This window comes from Hippoglossus hippoglossus, chromosome 10, assembly GCF_009819705.1.
Source record: "Hippoglossus hippoglossus isolate fHipHip1 chromosome 10, fHipHip1.pri, whole genome shotgun sequence".
Taxonomy (NCBI): Eukaryota; Metazoa; Chordata; class Actinopteri; order Pleuronectiformes; family Pleuronectidae; genus Hippoglossus; species Hippoglossus hippoglossus.
The window spans coordinates 7,113,224-7,130,445 of NC_047160.1; the positions used below are offsets into that span (position 1 = coordinate 7,113,224).

The 17,222-nt window shown below is 39.5% G+C and overlaps 2 protein-coding genes across 2 annotated transcripts in view; both read left to right on the top strand.

The window, feature by feature from the left end:
• The window catches only part of LOC117769515 (gamma-aminobutyric acid receptor subunit alpha-2-like), a 35,786-nt gene extending 30,534 nt beyond the window's left edge, over positions 1 to 5,252 (top strand). Inside the window, exons 9-10 of the mRNA XM_034598447.1 lie at positions 170 to 372; positions 2,163 to 5,252. Coding sequence (XP_034454338.1) covers positions 170 to 372; positions 2,163 to 2,471 — 512 coding nt within the window. The 3' untranslated portion in view covers positions 2,472 to 5,252. The remainder of the gene's footprint in view (positions 1 to 169; positions 373 to 2,162) is intronic.
• A 2,488-nt stretch (positions 5,253 to 7,740) lies between these two features.
• On the top strand, positions 7,741 to 17,113 carry guf1 (GUF1 homolog, GTPase). Its single transcript, XM_034597702.1, has 17 exons — positions 7,741 to 8,133; positions 8,406 to 8,517; positions 9,109 to 9,257; positions 10,070 to 10,150; positions 10,237 to 10,314; positions 10,413 to 10,496; positions 10,590 to 10,654; positions 10,754 to 10,957; positions 11,825 to 11,964; positions 12,233 to 12,356; positions 12,723 to 12,855; positions 13,871 to 14,014; positions 14,536 to 14,669; positions 15,087 to 15,188; positions 16,100 to 16,219; positions 16,745 to 16,781; positions 16,876 to 17,113. The coding sequence occupies exons 1-17, from the start codon at positions 7,960 to 7,962 to the stop codon at positions 17,008 to 17,010; spliced, it is 2,016 nt and encodes a 671-aa protein (XP_034453593.1). The 5' UTR covers positions 7,741 to 7,959; the 3' UTR covers positions 17,011 to 17,113.
• The last annotated feature ends 109 nt before the right edge of the window (positions 17,114 to 17,222 follow it).

Genomic DNA, 17,222 nt, shown 5'->3' on the forward strand with positions numbered 1-17,222 from the left:
GAGCCAATTCTTACAGAGGAAAAGAGTGGAACCAGTAAGTAGAATAGGTGAAAGGGATTTAGTGCATTGACATAATTTCATTTGTTTGTATACACTGTATCTGTATTGTACAAAATTATGTTTTCATGTAGTGCTCAAGTGAAATGCTGTTTTCATTTTGTATTTCCAGGTGTAACTACTGTCCTCACAATGACAACACTGAGCATAAGTGCGAGGAACTCCCTCCCCAAGGTCGCTTACGCCACTGCCATGGACTGGTTCATTGCCGTGTGCTACGCCTTTGTCTTCTCCGCTTTGATTGAGTTCGCCACAGTCAATTACTTCACAAAGCGCGGCTGGGCCTGGGATGGAAAGAGTGTTGTGACTGACAAGGTAATGAGGAGAAAAACATGTCTTTCTGACAGGCTCCATTTTCAAAGAGAATTCATTAGTATCATACTGAAGAAGGCAGTACTTGCACACTTAAGAACGGAGGTTTAGAAACATTTGCTGGATGCAGAGGGGAGCCGTGATAATGGCTGTTGTAACCCCCCCACCACCACCACCACACACAGAAGTGTTCAGCTCCAATCTGTACGACACTGCTTAGTCTACAACATAAGAACATGGGTTAATGTGGGACATGTGATCTCAATACAGTAGACTGCAAGCATGAAAGAACAAGACCAGTAATTAGTGCTCGAGCATTTCTGAGGAACATTGTTTCAGACCTTAAAGTGCCATCAATGAACTCTCCTCATTTTACTGTGATGTGCCCCACGGCAAAGCACTTATTGCCCAAACTGCTGCAGGGGAGTGACTCCCAGTGTATACGACGGTGATAATGCAGCTGACAGACAGAACTTTTAATAGACAGGAAATACATAGTTTCAAAATACTGACAATAATCATTCTGAACAAATTGGTCTGGTTTGCAAGGGCCTATCAGATTTCAGATGGGGCCAGTGCCCCCCTAGCCCTGCCCCCTGGATCCGCCCTTGGATTCGCCCCAGGACGGCGCTCTTGAAATAAAGTTTTCCCTGAGTAGGCGAGCACAGTCATTAAAATGTTTAGTACCCCAAAAAGAAATCACCACAAAAACAACAATTGACAGAGCTCCACCAAAACATGCTATTTTCAGCATGTAGATTTTAAGCTCAGAGGTTGTTCATGTTTCCTGTGGTGAAGAGCAGGCAGGAAACAAAAGGGGAGGAGAGCTCTCCTGAAATAAGTACTGAATGACAGGCTTACACCCACAGTGAACATCCATTGAGTCCGACAGCAGAGTTATTAATGTAGTATTATGCTCATCAGGGGGAAGTACCATAAATCAGAGGAATTGGCCATAATTTTACATTTTCAATTTGATTAAATTCAGTCATAACCTTTCATTTTTAAAACACGAAAACAGGTTTAGATGTTGGGAGAGAAATACAGAGTGTTTGTTTAAAAAATCTTCAGGTGTTATGATGTGTGACAAGCTATTTCATTTACTAGATTGACTTAAATTGCATTATATAATGATACTAATATAGGCTCATACAGAAGAGGATCATGAATGTCAATGTCAATAATGTTCATGCACAGTTGTTGCCTAGTTTAAGACCTAGTTATATAACTGGAAAAAAAACGTTACAAAAAACAGATCAGCTCTGGTCAATAACTCAATTCATGAAATAGATGCACTGACTTCATCCCTTCATTCATGGGGATGGTAGGTCAGCTGACAGAGTTATGTCATAGAGCATTCTGCAGCTTTCTGGAGAGAACTATCAAAATGGTCATGCAATGACCAATCAATCAAGCATAACCGTAGCTGGAGTTTACATTTAACCTGAACACACTAGTAGCATGTATTCTTCAAAAGTTACTACATCCTATTTGACCCACTGTATTTCCACCTCCTGATTACTGTGGGTGTATGAGCATCACTACTGTATAATGTAAGCTTATGATATCCTTGAAAATTCAATAAGAAAGTTACAGAGCGTCCTTAACAAACTGTTGACATGTTAAACTTTGCTGTCCTTCATTCCCACCCTGCAAAATGTACCTCATCCATTACCAGGACCTGCCCATTGCCACAGCACCTTTTCATTTACATGTATTCTAAATTCATAGCTAGTTCGTGACAAGTGAGTTGGATTTTTGCAGTTCACCTAATCCTTGTCCTGTTTCAACAGAAAAAGGAGAGAGCGTCTGTCCTCAAGAAGAATAATGCCTACGCTGTAGCGGTGGCCAATTACGCACCTAACATTACCAAGGACTCAGGCTCACTTCCAACCATCGCCAAAGGTGGAGCTATGGATGCCAACAAGGCCAGAGCAGACGGCAAAATGCCAGACGCCAAGAAGACGTTCAACAGCGTCAGCAAAATTGACAGGATGTCAAGGGTTTTGTTTCCGGTTCTCTTTGGCAGCTTCAATCTCGTCTACTGGGCCACCTACTTAAGCAGAGAACCTGTTATTAAAGACATGGTCCCCTCCACTTAAAGACCAACTTCTGACAGGTTCTGTTTCTGGGGATTAAGAGACGAACCAAATACCTCCAGAAACTGTGTACACATACCTTTGCAGAGTGAAGTCCTGGATTACAGAGTGATCCTCTATCTCCGCCTGTTTTCTACACCGTCTGCCGCACTTTTGAGAAGCCTGGCTTTTGTAAATGTGTATGTAAATTTATATTTATGGTTTCATGGTGACATATCGTGTGATTACTTTGGTTAGAGTGCATATTTCCTTGAAAGTATGTTTCCAGTTACAGTATGTGGCCACTGTACATACAGATAAAAAAGAGTAGTTACATAAACATTAACACATACATTTTATTTAAGATTACTTCTACATGTGTTGAGTTTTTCTGGTAATGGCCACTCTCTTGATATTACAGTATATCTTTTTTTTCTTTTGAGTGAAAGGACTGCTTATATCATGTTTCTTTCTGTCTGTGCCATCTAAGAATGGCTTTTTTCTGTCCAAGCCGATGCAAAAACACACTTGTATAATATTGTTACGGTGTAAAAGTTGTTTTATTATGACTACAGGTATGGGACTGGAATCACACACTGACCTCCAGAATTATTGAAACACACAGCCAAATGGCTGTAAAAAAAGAAAAGAGTAGTGTGCTTGTGATACAGTGTAGTGCTGCCAGCATCCCAACAGTGATATCGTTTGGGATCATAGGAGAATAAGTATTTGAAATAGTAATTAGAAAATATCATGTTGAGAAGAACAGACAGCAGAAGGTTCTAAAAGATGCACGGTTGTTTGTTGGGGTGTTCAAAGCTAAACTAAAGCCAAGTTCAAGATAAATTATAAATGATTGATGTATTTACGCTTTGTTTGTGACGTATGGAAAAGACACATGTTTACACATGTGTACTTCTAAGTATTGTTAGAAAAACACATCCAATAGCTAATATTGAGGAAGCACAGTCGGTTGGGGTTCTACAGGAATGTAATTGATTAACTTAAATTTATAATTTAACACTAATAATTAAATACAATTATAAATATTTGAATTAAATTTAGAATGGAAGTCAAGGAACTTTATCTGTAACGTATCAGAACTTTAACAGTAAATAACAATTCTAAAATTTAAAAAAATCTAGAATTCCAAATGAAAATGCATTTCAAATTTTTCGACCACTAAGGGGAAACACTGATGAAGTGTTATCTTACATTTTTTGCTAATGTTAGCAACAAAATTACTATTCATGCATCTTATAGACAGACACACGATAACATTATTATTCCATAGAGGTTTTATTTTTTGCCAGATCATGAAGGCAAGTTCAGCAGTCAGTCATCTTTTAGCTTGGTTTTGGTCTCCAACAACTACCGACAATGATATCTGGCACTTTATCTCTTAGATATTTGATTTTCATCACCTTCGATGCTAACTTTTTGTGTCTGCCATTTGTTTGCCAGTTTTTATGTGAATTAAATGAAAACAGCTTGAATTTAAGTTGATGAGAGTGGTGGAGTTTTGGGATTATCTTTTGGAGATTGGTCATTATGGGTTTGCCCTCTCACCCTAACACGTTTATCAATTGGCTTTAAAAATGATCAATATGAACAGTAAAGGTGCTGTTCACATGACAATAAAAAGGAGACTATGCTACTTCACAAGCACACTAACAAATATTATTAAAAAACATTATTTATTCTTATGTATATATTTGTATTTATCTGTACATCCTTATTTTACTTATTTAATTTTGCAAAGTTCAAGTCCAAATAATTTTATATGAGGTTTATATGTACACAGTCAGTCTTTTACAAGCATCATGTGAAAACTCATTTCAAATGTGTAAATCACAGATTTTTATTGGCTTTCCCACAGTGGGAATAACTCTGGAGTACAGTGTGGATTTGATGGTGTTCAGTCGAGCGGTGTGACACGTCTGCCGTTACATGTTTATGCTCATTATCCCTATCCAGTGTTTATTTCCAGCACATTTCACCATCCCACCACATATTTTTGAAATAGTTGCCGGTTTGAAAAGCATAGGATTGTAAACATAAACCTGCTTTGTGCCCGTGTCAACTTCCGTGAATCACGTTTAGAAATACTTTTAATAGTCACATTACTCTGCTAATACTTTGAGGAAATACTTTGAGGAAGTGGCCCAAGTGAAAGGATGCAGGCAATTTCCATCGTGAAATGATCATAGATCACAGATTAATTGCTGTTTACACTAAACTGGACTAACTCAAAAGCCATAAACATTCCTCATCAGCAACAAAATAACAGGGACACTCAATGATTGTACTTTTTTGAGCATGAGACACAAAAATCATCAAAGCTCTTAGTTGAGGTTAGGGACAGGTTGTTTTGGTTGTGTTTGTATATCCATCTAATAATGTTAGCTCAAGTAAAACAGGTTATTGTTTTGTAGAAGATACAGTTGCTCTTTCACAATCTCTGCCATGTTCACTGTATGTTGATGAGACAAATCATATTCTGCCCCATATCAGTAGCCATATACAGGATGTTTTTACATAAAGTGATATGATTTTTGCTTCACATCAATATTTCAGCTCAGTTTAGCTTAATTTGATTGTTGAGTCAAACTTTGCATGACGATGAAATCCCAGAGTTTTATTTATTTTTTACCAATTATGTTGTCGGATAGAATTATTTATAGCTCAGTTTTTATTCCAACATCCTGATAGAATATGAAACATTCCAGATTAAATGATTGTTCACGAGGTGGATGCTTGATTCAGTGCACAGTTTCTAATAAAACACATATCATTTCAATTCTTTATATCTAGCCGGTGTCAGTGTCTGTGGGTGTATATCACAAACAAATGATATGGTTTTCTTAAAGATTTTAAAGAATTGTGACCAGGATATGGACTGAGTGGGACAATTTACAGCTAATATATGAATGAACTCTTGTGGAAAACAGGGAATCACTGGCATTTCTGTATAGTTTTTTGTTGCATATCAGTTGTCATGTATGCTAATATTACAGTACTAGTTATAGCTAAAATCCTGTAATATCGGCCAAGTTGGTCTGGCTCTATTTTAGAGTAATCACAGGTTAAGAAACGTGCCAAGGAAGCCATGCAAATACAACTGTAGAGAGTTGGAAAATTATTTAAACCTAACATTTTCAGTTATTTACACTCTGTGATAAATGAGGAGATAAACATGTTGAATTGTATAAATAGTGTAGGTTCATTTTTCACACAGTGGGCCTTTTTGACATATTAGTTACACAAATAGTCGTTATTGCCTCTGCCAAGGAGGTAGGTAATTGTCCCAGATTTCCCAGGGAACGATCTTGGTGAAAGAAATCTGGCATATTTACCGAACTAACTAACTAAGAGTGTGCACAAGCTGGTGCAGCTTGATTGAATTTAAGGCGACTGTAGGGCCTGGGTGGAGGTGTGCGATCTACTGAGTGTCATTCTGTTTACACTGGCAATATTGCTTTGCCAACCGCTCTGTCTGCAAGACCTGCGTGTTTCTAGATATCCTCACAATTTACAGCCCAGTCAGACCATGAGCCCATGAGTGAGGCAGCCCTTCCTCAGCAGGAGAGGATGCTGTCAGCCGATGCTCTAATGCTGCCAGAGACTATCATTACAAGTGTGTTGGTAAGACCCACAAAACGCCCTGTGGCACTGAGCTGTAATGTAAAGCTCGCTGAAGTTTTCATTTGCAGCCTGATCTTTCACTTGAGCTCTGCACAGACCACAGTGTGAGGTCGGATTTTCTCTGAGCGTAGACCGTGTCACTACATCCCCAGCCCACAGCCGACCCTGCTCGCTGCAAGGTTGCATGAACTGTTAATGGTCATAGCAGGAAAAGCACAATTGTCTTTGATAACATTAACCATGGCTGCATTACTGCGATCCAGCTGAGGCCTCGTCAACTTGGGTTTTTCCTGCTCTCAAGTAAAAATGTCAAAGATTAAATGAGAGAGAAAACCAGGGAAGAGTAAGACTGTCCTCCCCAAAAAGGAATAACGTACATTTCATCATTAAGCGTGATGTGTCCAGTGGTGTTGTCATGGTGCGATAAAGACCACACTGGGAGGAGGGGAAATTCTTTTTGTGCCTAAACCCAAACAGACATTTACCACAGTGACACACATTTTTCTTCTTTATTTATTTATTCATTGTAGATCTCCTGCCACTGTAGGGGTGCTAATTCATTAACTATTCATATGAGTCATATCAGAGGGTAGAAGCAGTGTGAACAAACCACCTATGTGGATATTTGGGTTAGAGGACTTGTTCGGAAAGGTGGAGTTGTAGCTGCCATCTTTAATTTAACAGCCTGATCCTGGGAAATGTGGTAAAGACCTGTGTAGGAGAAGAGGAGAGTTACTGAGAAACTGGAAACGTCTCTGAATCAGCTTGGCGGGCGTGTTGTCAAATGATCATTGAAGGTTTTTAAAACACTGAGTTATATCATCTGTGAGAAAAAACAGATGCTGAGCTCCTTGAACCGAAAGCATGAATCTGTAAACAAAAAAGAGAGAACGAAAATAAGATTACATGACAGGCATGGACTTGGTCTAATGGAGGCTTGTTGTCCCTGGTTACACAAAGAAGAGAAGCAGGAATCTATTCTTGTGCAAGAGGCAGCTTCGTTGTCATAGCAACTGAAATCCATTTTTATCCTCCGGCTGAGAGATGGAGTAGGCGGGACTTCCGGCTGTCCACGCGCTCCCAAAGAAGAATGACAAGATAATCATCCCCTATCGACGCTTTCAAACGATAATGTCTGTATTGTAATTACTCTGTAATTTAGACCATTATAGTGCGATCACTGGCTCTGAACTGAATAAACAGCCTAACACGCTGTCAGCAGAGATTGCCTGTTGCCCTGTCTAGTTGTTTTGACCCTTTTAACAGCCGCCATTTTCACATGAAACAGTAGGTAAACACGGATGGTATAATCACATTGATTAATTAATGCCCTGTACGGAAATAGAGCAGAACCTTCATTAGCGGTGTCAGTGACAACCTGTGTTTACCTGTCATGGCTGTGAAAATGGTCTGTTGTCATTTCAAAAGTTACAGGACAGAAATAAAAGACAGCAGCGTCTTTCAAAGCTCATTAGCATTACAACACGGTCCGGATGAATTAGAAATAAACCGTGTTACATTTAGATAAATACGCTTTGTAAGCTAGGCTCGCCGTTACAAGTGATAAATTAACGGATTTTATTACAGCGTTCCCTCTTGACTCTTTCCATCATCTTTGGTCTGGGCGAAAAAAAACAACATTTCCCACAAGTCTTTGCAGGCGAACCGTCACCCAAAATGTCAGCTCCCTGTAAGCTCATGCATCGGGGTTAATACATGTAAAGTACTTTGTTTTTACTCTGTTTTCATTGTTCACCTATGGTCCGCTGCCATGACAGCAGCAGGCTACACACACCGTGTAGCACAGCTAGCTAACGCCAGCTAGCATTCGCGCATCCTTGCTGTGAGTGTCCTGCTGAACGGAGACATGTTGCTGTCCGTGTTGTCTCCTGCGTGGAGGAGAGGTGCTCCTCACTTCAGGCTGTACAGGAGGAGGCTGCCCGAGCCCAGTGTGAGCTACACAGTGTGGAGACACCGCTGGATGAAGACACGTCCTGTGTCCCTCAGCTGCTGCAGGAGGAGCAGCACACAGACACACAAGGTAACAACAGGCAGTCAGCTGTGTTTACATCACTGACAGGCACTGTTGTGCGTGTGTGTTATTATTCACATACAGATGCAGGATAAAACAGTTGGTCATGTAGTCAACTACTTTATTTAATTACTGAGTTCTAGTTCATTACTTGTCCCAGTCAGAGAGTTCCTTGTTAATTATTATCATTCAACTATAACAATATATACATATTCTACTTTAAGGTGGGTTACTGTTACAGTTTAGCTGCTGTTGTTGACTTCTTTCCTTTGGTTCCTCAGGAGAACATTGACCTGTCCAAGTTCCCTGTGGACAGAATCAGGAACTTCTGCATCATCGCCCACATTGACCATGGAAAAAGCACCTTGGCTGACAGACTGCTCGAGATGACTGGTATGTCTGCTCACCACACAGACATAACATTTAATTCTATATCATCATATTCAGAGAGTTTTTACTGCAGTTTCATTGACACTATAAATACCTTTTAGTGACATATAAGTAAAATAACTGTCATTTGGAGATTACCCCTCATCTCTACTACAACCTCCCTTTGCTCTGCTTTACTTTATTTACATTAAAATGTGTCACAGATAATGTTCAGATGTTGTGCTTTCTTATTACTAAAGGTTTCAGGCGACAAGTGCATGATTTCATAAGGAATAGTCACTCTAAAATGTTATTCTCTTAGGATGGACATGAAATTGTTCATTTAGGTTGTGTTCCATCTTCATGTTCTCCTAGTAACATCCATACTGAGGCTTACTCCTCTGCAGAAATCTCACGTGTTACATTTATATACATACCAAGATTATTCATACAGAATAGTTTCAGCGATATACTCTATTTTCATTTTAGGCATGTGAGTGTTGAGCAGGGGTCTGGGAAACACATAGTTCTTAGTAAGTGATGTGAAACTTTCCTCAGCCGCTCTGAAGATGATTATAACTGCAGTGAGGTGTTACCAATGTCCCTGACAAACAGGGGCCATCGTGAAGACTGACAAGAACAAACAGGTGCTGGACAAGCTTCAGGTGGAGCGAGAGAGGGGGATCACAGTGAAGGCCCAGACGGCCTCATTGTTTTACAGCTACCAGGGGCAGCAGTACCTCCTGAACCTCATCGACACACCGGTAGGTCCTCAGCTGGGTGGGATGTTGGTGAAGAGAGGTGGTGTCATGGCAAGCTCTGCACCTTGAGACAGTGGGCTAGGTAGATTTATTGACTTTACAGAAGAAACTAAATTTGGGCAGCACAGTGGTGCAGTGGTTACCACTGTAGCATCACTGCATGAAGGTTCTTGATTTGAATCCTGGTTTCGACTGGGGTCTTTCTGTGAAGTTTGCGTGTTCTCTTTGTGTCTGTGTGGGGTTATCTGGGTTCCTCACATAGTCTAAAGACTTGCAGACTGGGGTGAGGTTAATTAAAGACTCTCAGTTGTGAATATGAGGGTGAATGGTTGTTTGTCTCTGTACAACCTGGACCTGTACAACCTGTTCTGGGTGGACTCCACTTTTTGGACGATGTCCGGTGGGATTGGCTCCCTGTGACCATTACAGGATAAGTGATATACATAATGGATGGATGAGAGCCAATATTTCCCTCTGTTCCATGAATCAGATTAAAAAAATGTTTTTAATTTTATTTAGATAAAATATCAGATTATTGAATTTAGATTTAGACAAACAGATTATGCAGAAGAATAGGATTTTTTTTGTTTTAGTTATAATATGAAATTAGTGCACGTTGCATGATTTCAGCTCATGTCCATTATATTCATCTATCTTAACTGTCCTCTGCAAAGAAAACAGATTACAATCAGAAAATTGGTGTATCTTTGGTATCTTGAGATTTTTGTTTCACGCCATTCTTCTGTCAGATTGATTTGTTTTCATGTTGCTCACCTATATCTCTCTCGTTGACCCTTTGTTTACTCTCTCTCCAGGGTCATGTGGACTTCAGTTATGAAGTGTCTCGATCGATATCCGCGTGTCAAGGTGTTCTGTTAATCGTCGATGCCAATCAGGTACAGAGCCGGATGTTTTGAACTAATTATTGTGGTTGTACTCACTGTATGTGCTACAGTCGTTAAAGCTGTATTGTCATGTGAAGGGGATTCAAGCACAGACGATGGCTAACTTCTACCTCGCATTTGAAGCTCAGCTGGCAATCATCCCCGTCATCAACAAGGTACCTACAGTCCGAGCAGTGTTTGGTTTCATCACATGTTACTTTGCCACTTGAATTCTGTGCGTTGGATAATTCTGCTCTGACATGTTCTGTCTCAGATTGATTTGAAAAATGCGGATCCAGAGAGAGTGGAGGCACAGATTGAAAAGGTCTTTGATATCCCACGTGAGGAGTGCATTCGTGTGAGATGGACCGTAATGAAAATTCAATTTTTGTGTTCCACAGAAGCTTTTTTGAGAAATGTTTCTTAATTTATGATGTCATCTTTTATTCAGATCTCCGCTAAACTCGGAACAAATGTTGAAATGGTTCTACAAGCGGTTGTGGACAGGATTCCACAGTAAGGAGACTCGGGTGCTATCACTTCTCACATGAAACACGATTGACGGCAAGAAAAAGAAAACTGAAGCTGTTTCGTTCTTTCAATGTTTGTTCTCAGGCCCGCGGCAAGCATTGACAGCCCATTCAAAGCCTTAGTGTTTGACTCCAATTTCGACCACTACAGAGGAGTGGTGGCCAACATCGCTGTGTTCGGCGGTCGGGTCAGAAAGGGCGACAAGATCGTGTCAACTTATCTTGGCAAAACCTACGAGGTCAACGAGCTGGGGCTCCTCCGACCAGATGAGCACCCAACACAGAAACTGTACGTGGCCTCATCGTGGTCATCACTTACCTCCTACTCGGTGCTTATCCAAAGGAGCTGACGTTGGAATAACGCTGATAATTGAGAATTAGTCAATTAATGAATTAGTTGATCAACAATAAATAATCAGTCATTTTTATTTGAAACAAATATGGCAAACATCTACTGGTTCCAGTGTTGTAAGTGCTGTATGATTATTATATGATATAGATTATATGATAATAACCTGAACATGTTTAGGTTTTGAAGTGTTGTTGAAACCATTTTATGACAGGTTGGAAACTTAAAATTTCATTCTTCTCTGACATTTTCAATTCTGCTTTTAGTAGGTTACTGTAAACGTTCATTTAATGTATATATTGGTTGCTTTTTTTTTTTAAATCTCTGGTGTTTTCCACAGTGCTTGACTTTTCTTTTAGTTTGTGTAGTCCCCTGATTTAATAATCTGTTTGGCATCTGTTCATATTATTGTTCATATACCAAATGAAGGGCATTAAGAACAAAACATACTGTAAACAATAACCCAGAAGTAATTGAGTTTTAGTTTTTCTGTTGTCCCACATTTTATTGTGCGAAGATACTAATAATAATTAAAGTTCTTAAATCCTAATGATTAAAATAGAGGGGAGTTTTGACTGTGATTTTGTCTAAATTGTATCTATTGCAATGCATATATAAAATATAATTTTCAATGTAATACAACAGCTTAAAATCAGATTCTGCCATTGTCAATGCAGCCATAATGAGCCAGTCCACTAAACGTGGAAGCTCTGATTCACATTGTAGATAAACACTGGAATCCTGTGGAAAGTTTTCTCAACTCTCTCCTGAGATGCTTGCTAAGATTGTGTTGTTGTTGTTGTGTAGATTTGCAGGTCAAGTGGGCTACATAATAGCAGGGATGAAGGATGTGAAGGAGGCTCAGATTGGAGACACACTCTACCTTCAGGATCAGCCTGTCGAGGCTCTCCCAGGTTTTAAACCTGCTAAACCTATGGTGTTTGCTGGTAAGAACTGCAGCTGCTTCCTGCTTCTCTCTCTGGAAAATAAGAACAAATTTATAAAACCATGTTTAAAAAACTAACAGCATCGAGATCATCGTAACTATTAGAACACGAGCCTTGAATATTCTAGTGTCAGTAGACGTGAAGTCAAACACAAACCCCCTTCAGTGCTTGTTGTGTCTCACCAGCGAGTACAGTAAAGTGCAGCCAGTGCTCTCCAAAAGAAAAGAGTCTTTTATGCTGATGATGTGCACTTTCCTCTGTCCCCCAGGCATGTATCCGATGGACCAGTCAGAATATCCAGGCCTCCGCAGCGCCATTGAGAGGCTGACCCTGAATGACTCAAGTGTCACAGTTCAGAGAGACAGCAGTCTGGCCCTGGGAGCAGGCTGGAGGTGTGGATGTTATGAATGAATAATAAAAAATGGCTTTATGGAGGAGTGAGGATTCTGCTGCATATACTGTATCAGCAGAAGAGAACAAAGACGTGGATTTTAAAGCCTTTGAGCAGTGCAACCACAAAGACCCTCTCCCGAAGTCATTATTTTTTTTAAGTAATTGCTCCTGCAGAAAAGTTATGCACATTTTGTGTAAAAAGTACAGAACTTAGGGGAACTCTCCAGACAATCTTAATCAACATATGACATGATCTATTGGGGAAAAAATCTTGGATTCTTCCCAAAGAGGCTCTTTGTAATTAAAAAGAAATATCAATTATAAAACTTAAGTGATCCTGTGCACCTTCCCCTCTCTCCCTGCAGACTTGGCTTCCTGGGTCTTCTTCATATGGAGGTGTTCAATCAGAGGCTGGAGCAGGAATACAATGCCTCTGTTATAGTCACAGCGCCCACTGTTCCCTACAAGGCCGTCCTCTCCTCGGCCAAACTCATCAAGGTAAGAGCCATTTGCTGCTCCTATATATTTTCTGCTCGTTACGGGGTCTGGCTCGCACTGTAAGTTAGAAACTGGTGATAAATGGAGGCTTCCTGGAATTTCTGGCACGCTTTCCTGTGTTATATCACATGGGAGATGTTTGATGGGAAGACAGTCAAAATTTTTGTTTTTGAAGGCAAAATCACAGGCAGTTATAGGTATAATGTATGATTGTTTAATTCTTTGGTGGACTGTTTTAGATCGAGATTTTTGACACAAATGTACTCAATGAATTGCAAACTGTAAAGATTATAATTCAATCTTTATTTTTACTCTGGGAAAACTTAATTTACAAAAAAATGTAACATTCCAAGAAAAATCAAATAAGAAACAATAACATTTACATAATAGTAAAAGCAAGAGAAATAGCAACAGCCTTAAGAATAAGTGCAGAACATAAAATGTCATTTAAAGCAAATAAATAATTTAAAACAAATGAATCAACTAAAACAAGAGCAGCAGGACGTAAAATAAAACGAGATAAAAAACTTAAATTGCTCTAAGGATAAAAATGAGTTGAGCTTTAGACTGTTCTGTCTGTTATTCCATGTCACAGGCGTAGATGAGAAAAAATGGAATTAGCTAGCTCAGTAAAAAAAGTTGGCACCTGCAGTGTAATCCATTCATTTGAGCTTGTTTGATGAGAGCTCACTTTTAACGACAGCAGTGAGGTGATGTATGGGGGTAAAAGACCAGTAAGAGCCTTAAAGATAAATAAATCCCAGTGTGTCTCTCGAGTATTGTGGTTGTCCCCAGTAATGAATCTTAAAGCTGATTAAAACGCACTGTCCAACAGTGTTTAATATGAAGGACTTCCTTGGCAGCCTACAGGAGGTAAGTGTTTCATACTCAAAGCGTTAAAGCTCAAAGAGTGTGTGGTTGGAATATAACTATAATATCACATATGCCTTCGGAAAGAGATTTACAAGGGTGGTTTTTTTTTGTAAGTTTTAAGTTGTGTCACTTCTTCTTACAGGAACATGGCAGTGAGGAAATAACCGTCGTGAACCCCGCTCATTTCCCAGACAGATCGGTTGTGTCGGAGTATTTGGAGCCCATGGTGATCGGGACCATTCTTTCTCCAGACACGTTCACTGGCAAGATCATGTCTCTCTGCTTGGTAAGAGGAGAAGGGGAAATGCTAATTAAACTAATAAGTCTGAACTATTTAACTCGAATTAGATCTTTCTGCACCATATGGGGTTTAGTTTTCATTTGTTCATGATGTACACATGTATCTGCCTTTTCAAAGTCATATTTAAAATATAGTGGGGTTTTTTTTCCAAGACAGAGTGGGTTACTGCCTCTAAACACTCACAGACAAGTTGGCCTGATTCTCAAGCGTGCTGTACAGTAAATGGACTGTGACAGGAGATATCAGTGCATCCATGGTTTTTACACTTTCCAAATTGGTCTGGAGGAGAAAAGAAAAAAACTACTGGACTTAGAAACAGAGAAGCCATTAAAGCCGTGCTTCATTTTATTTTACTGATGCCACTTGTTCAGGTCTTTCCCCCTAACATTTGTTTACAAGCAGTCTCCTAACTGTTGAATCGAGTTTTCGATAGTTGAGACTGTAAATATACAGAATCTAAGACCAGTGAAAGCAATAACTACCTTATATTGTCTGTGTTGTGAAAGAACCGCAGAGCTATCCAGAAGAACATGCTGTACATAGACGACCAGCGCGTCATGATGAAGTATCTCTTCCCCTTAAATGAAATTGTCGTGGATTTCTATGATCAGCTCAAATCAATGTCGTCTGGATATGCAAGGTAAAACTCAACAAACACTATGTGAATGCCTACTGTCATCAACCGTCACATTTAGTATGGATTGTCAGGGTTGTTTTTGCATAGTCAAAAGTCCAAGTACTTACATAAACATTACTTTCTTAAGTATATAAGTTATGTATTATGAGTTTTTCGGGGTAAGAGTTGGTAAAATCCCAGTATTGAGTCATAAGGGCAAAAATAACATAGATTTTTAACTTTTATTCAGTTTGTATCACTGGATAAATTAGGAAATAATTCTAATATAAAAAAAGGACAAAGCCAAGTACTCTCCTCCTATCCCATAGTTTTCCTTCTCTTGTGTGTGAGCCTCGTATTTAGATCACGCTCTTTGATTTCTGTGAAAGTTTTCCATGCATTCAGCTGACCATGAATTTGATTTGATCTTCCACACTGTAGCTTTGATTATGAAAGCGCAGGCTACCAGACTGCTGATCTGATAAGGATGGACATTCTGCTGAATGGACGACCGGTCGAAGAACTCACCACGATTGTGAACAGGTCAGTTACAACATTACATTACTAACCCTAACCCCATAAATTCAGATGCTGTGATGAAAATATCCCTTTTTTATACTGATGCTGCTTGAAAGCATCTTGTTCCAGCCACAGCTTCATTATCACCACTACTGTCAAAAGAAAGAAATTGTGGATTTTTACGAGTTTACATAATTACAAGGTTATATGGTCCTGTATTGGCAGAGTAATTGTTCTGAGCCTATGGAGCATGAAATGTATTCAACACCCGGGACTTACATTAAAGTACAGCGTCTTGGTGGCCTGTGTTAACATTATCTGTTACAGTGACTTTACTCACTAGACAAGGACTTCAGTCCATTTGTGACAAGGACAATAGACTAAACTTCACTGGCAAAAGTGATGATGCACAGCAGATCTGTATTTAATGTACTTACTACCAAAGCCAGCACAGGAGCCAGTGCAGGCCTGGGTAATTGAAGGGCGCTACGCTTCACCAGAGATGGCTGCTCTCAGACCATTTGTACAGTTAACTATGGAGACCAGCCGAGCTTGGCTTCGGCCTCTCATTCCTTAAGGGGCGATGCACCAATCACAGAGCAGAATATCTTTTACAGGGGGCACGTTATGGAGTGAAATTTATCGTACGTGACTGAACCAAAGTGAGGCAACGGATGTGCTGTCAAGCACAAAGGCCAACTCCATCTGTTAGGTGAACTCGGAAGATTGATACTTCCTGGCTTTTTAAAACTTTCCCAAACATGTCTGATGGAGATGCTGGGATAAGCCCCTCCCTACTATTTCAACCCCATTTTAACTAGACTAAGCCATTTAGAGGGTATAACACATGTATATGTCATTATAAGCTACTATATTTTAAATTGCTGTGTGAGTCCCGTACATTTTGAAGGTTGATCGGTGTGTTTTCATTATAGAGACAGTGCCCACGCTTCAGGGAAAGCCATGTGTGAGCGACTCAAAGACTCCATACCGAGACAGATGTTTGAGATAGCTATACAGGCGGCTATTGGAAGTAAGGTCATAGCAAGAGAGACGTAAGTACAACATCTGAAACTAAAAGGTCGCTCACTAGAGCACATACCTCCGCCAAGGCCCAACAGTCCCCTTTAATTCTATCTACCTGCACCACATTTCACAAACTCGGACTCAGATATCGGTCCCCTGAATGTGCCTGAATTGTTTAATCGAGGCCCATGAATTATTAATGAATATAAAAATGTTGAAAAATGCTCTATCTTGCAAAGTTAAAGAAAGTGAAATAAAAAATACTTGGTCCTCCCCCTAATCTGCACCAAAATGTAATCGGCTTCTACCTTGACCTATATCACATCCTTCCACCAAGTTTCATCGAAATCCATTCTGTTGTTTTTGTGTAATCTGACTTATAAGACACAGACTCCTTGGCGGAGGTAATGAGCTTTGTTAGAGTGGTATGAGGTTAAATATTCATCAAACCAATACATGTATATGAAGCACTTTGAATTCTCTTTTTATAGGAAATGTGTCAGTTAAATTAACTTGTCCTAAAAATGTGAAATGACAGTATTTGTCTCTTTTAGAATAAAGGCGTACAGGAAAAATGTGCTCGCCAAATGTGTAAGTAAAGTTTTTTCTTAATTCTAAAAGTTTTTTTTAAATCTACAGATTACTACAAACTCTGAATAATAATAATTTGTTTCTATCTCTCTAGTATGGAGGTGACATAACACGCAAGATGAAGCTGCTGAAGAGACAAGCAGAGGGCAAGAAGAAGATGAGGCGTATTGGAAATGTGGACGTTCCCAAAGAGGCCTTCATTAATGTTCTGAAGAGAAAAGACAAATAGACTGTGATACCATTAGAATATTGATATGTAATTATATTATTATATTCAACAAGTCTTTAAAAAGCACAGCTAGATTTTTGTTTAATAAAATGGTCATTGGTGCTTAAAAGTAGTTGTGCTGTTTCCACTGTATACACCATCATTACATCTCTACCTGATATATAACAGATACATTATAAAGGAAAGGATTTCATATTGTTTTTTTTTAACAC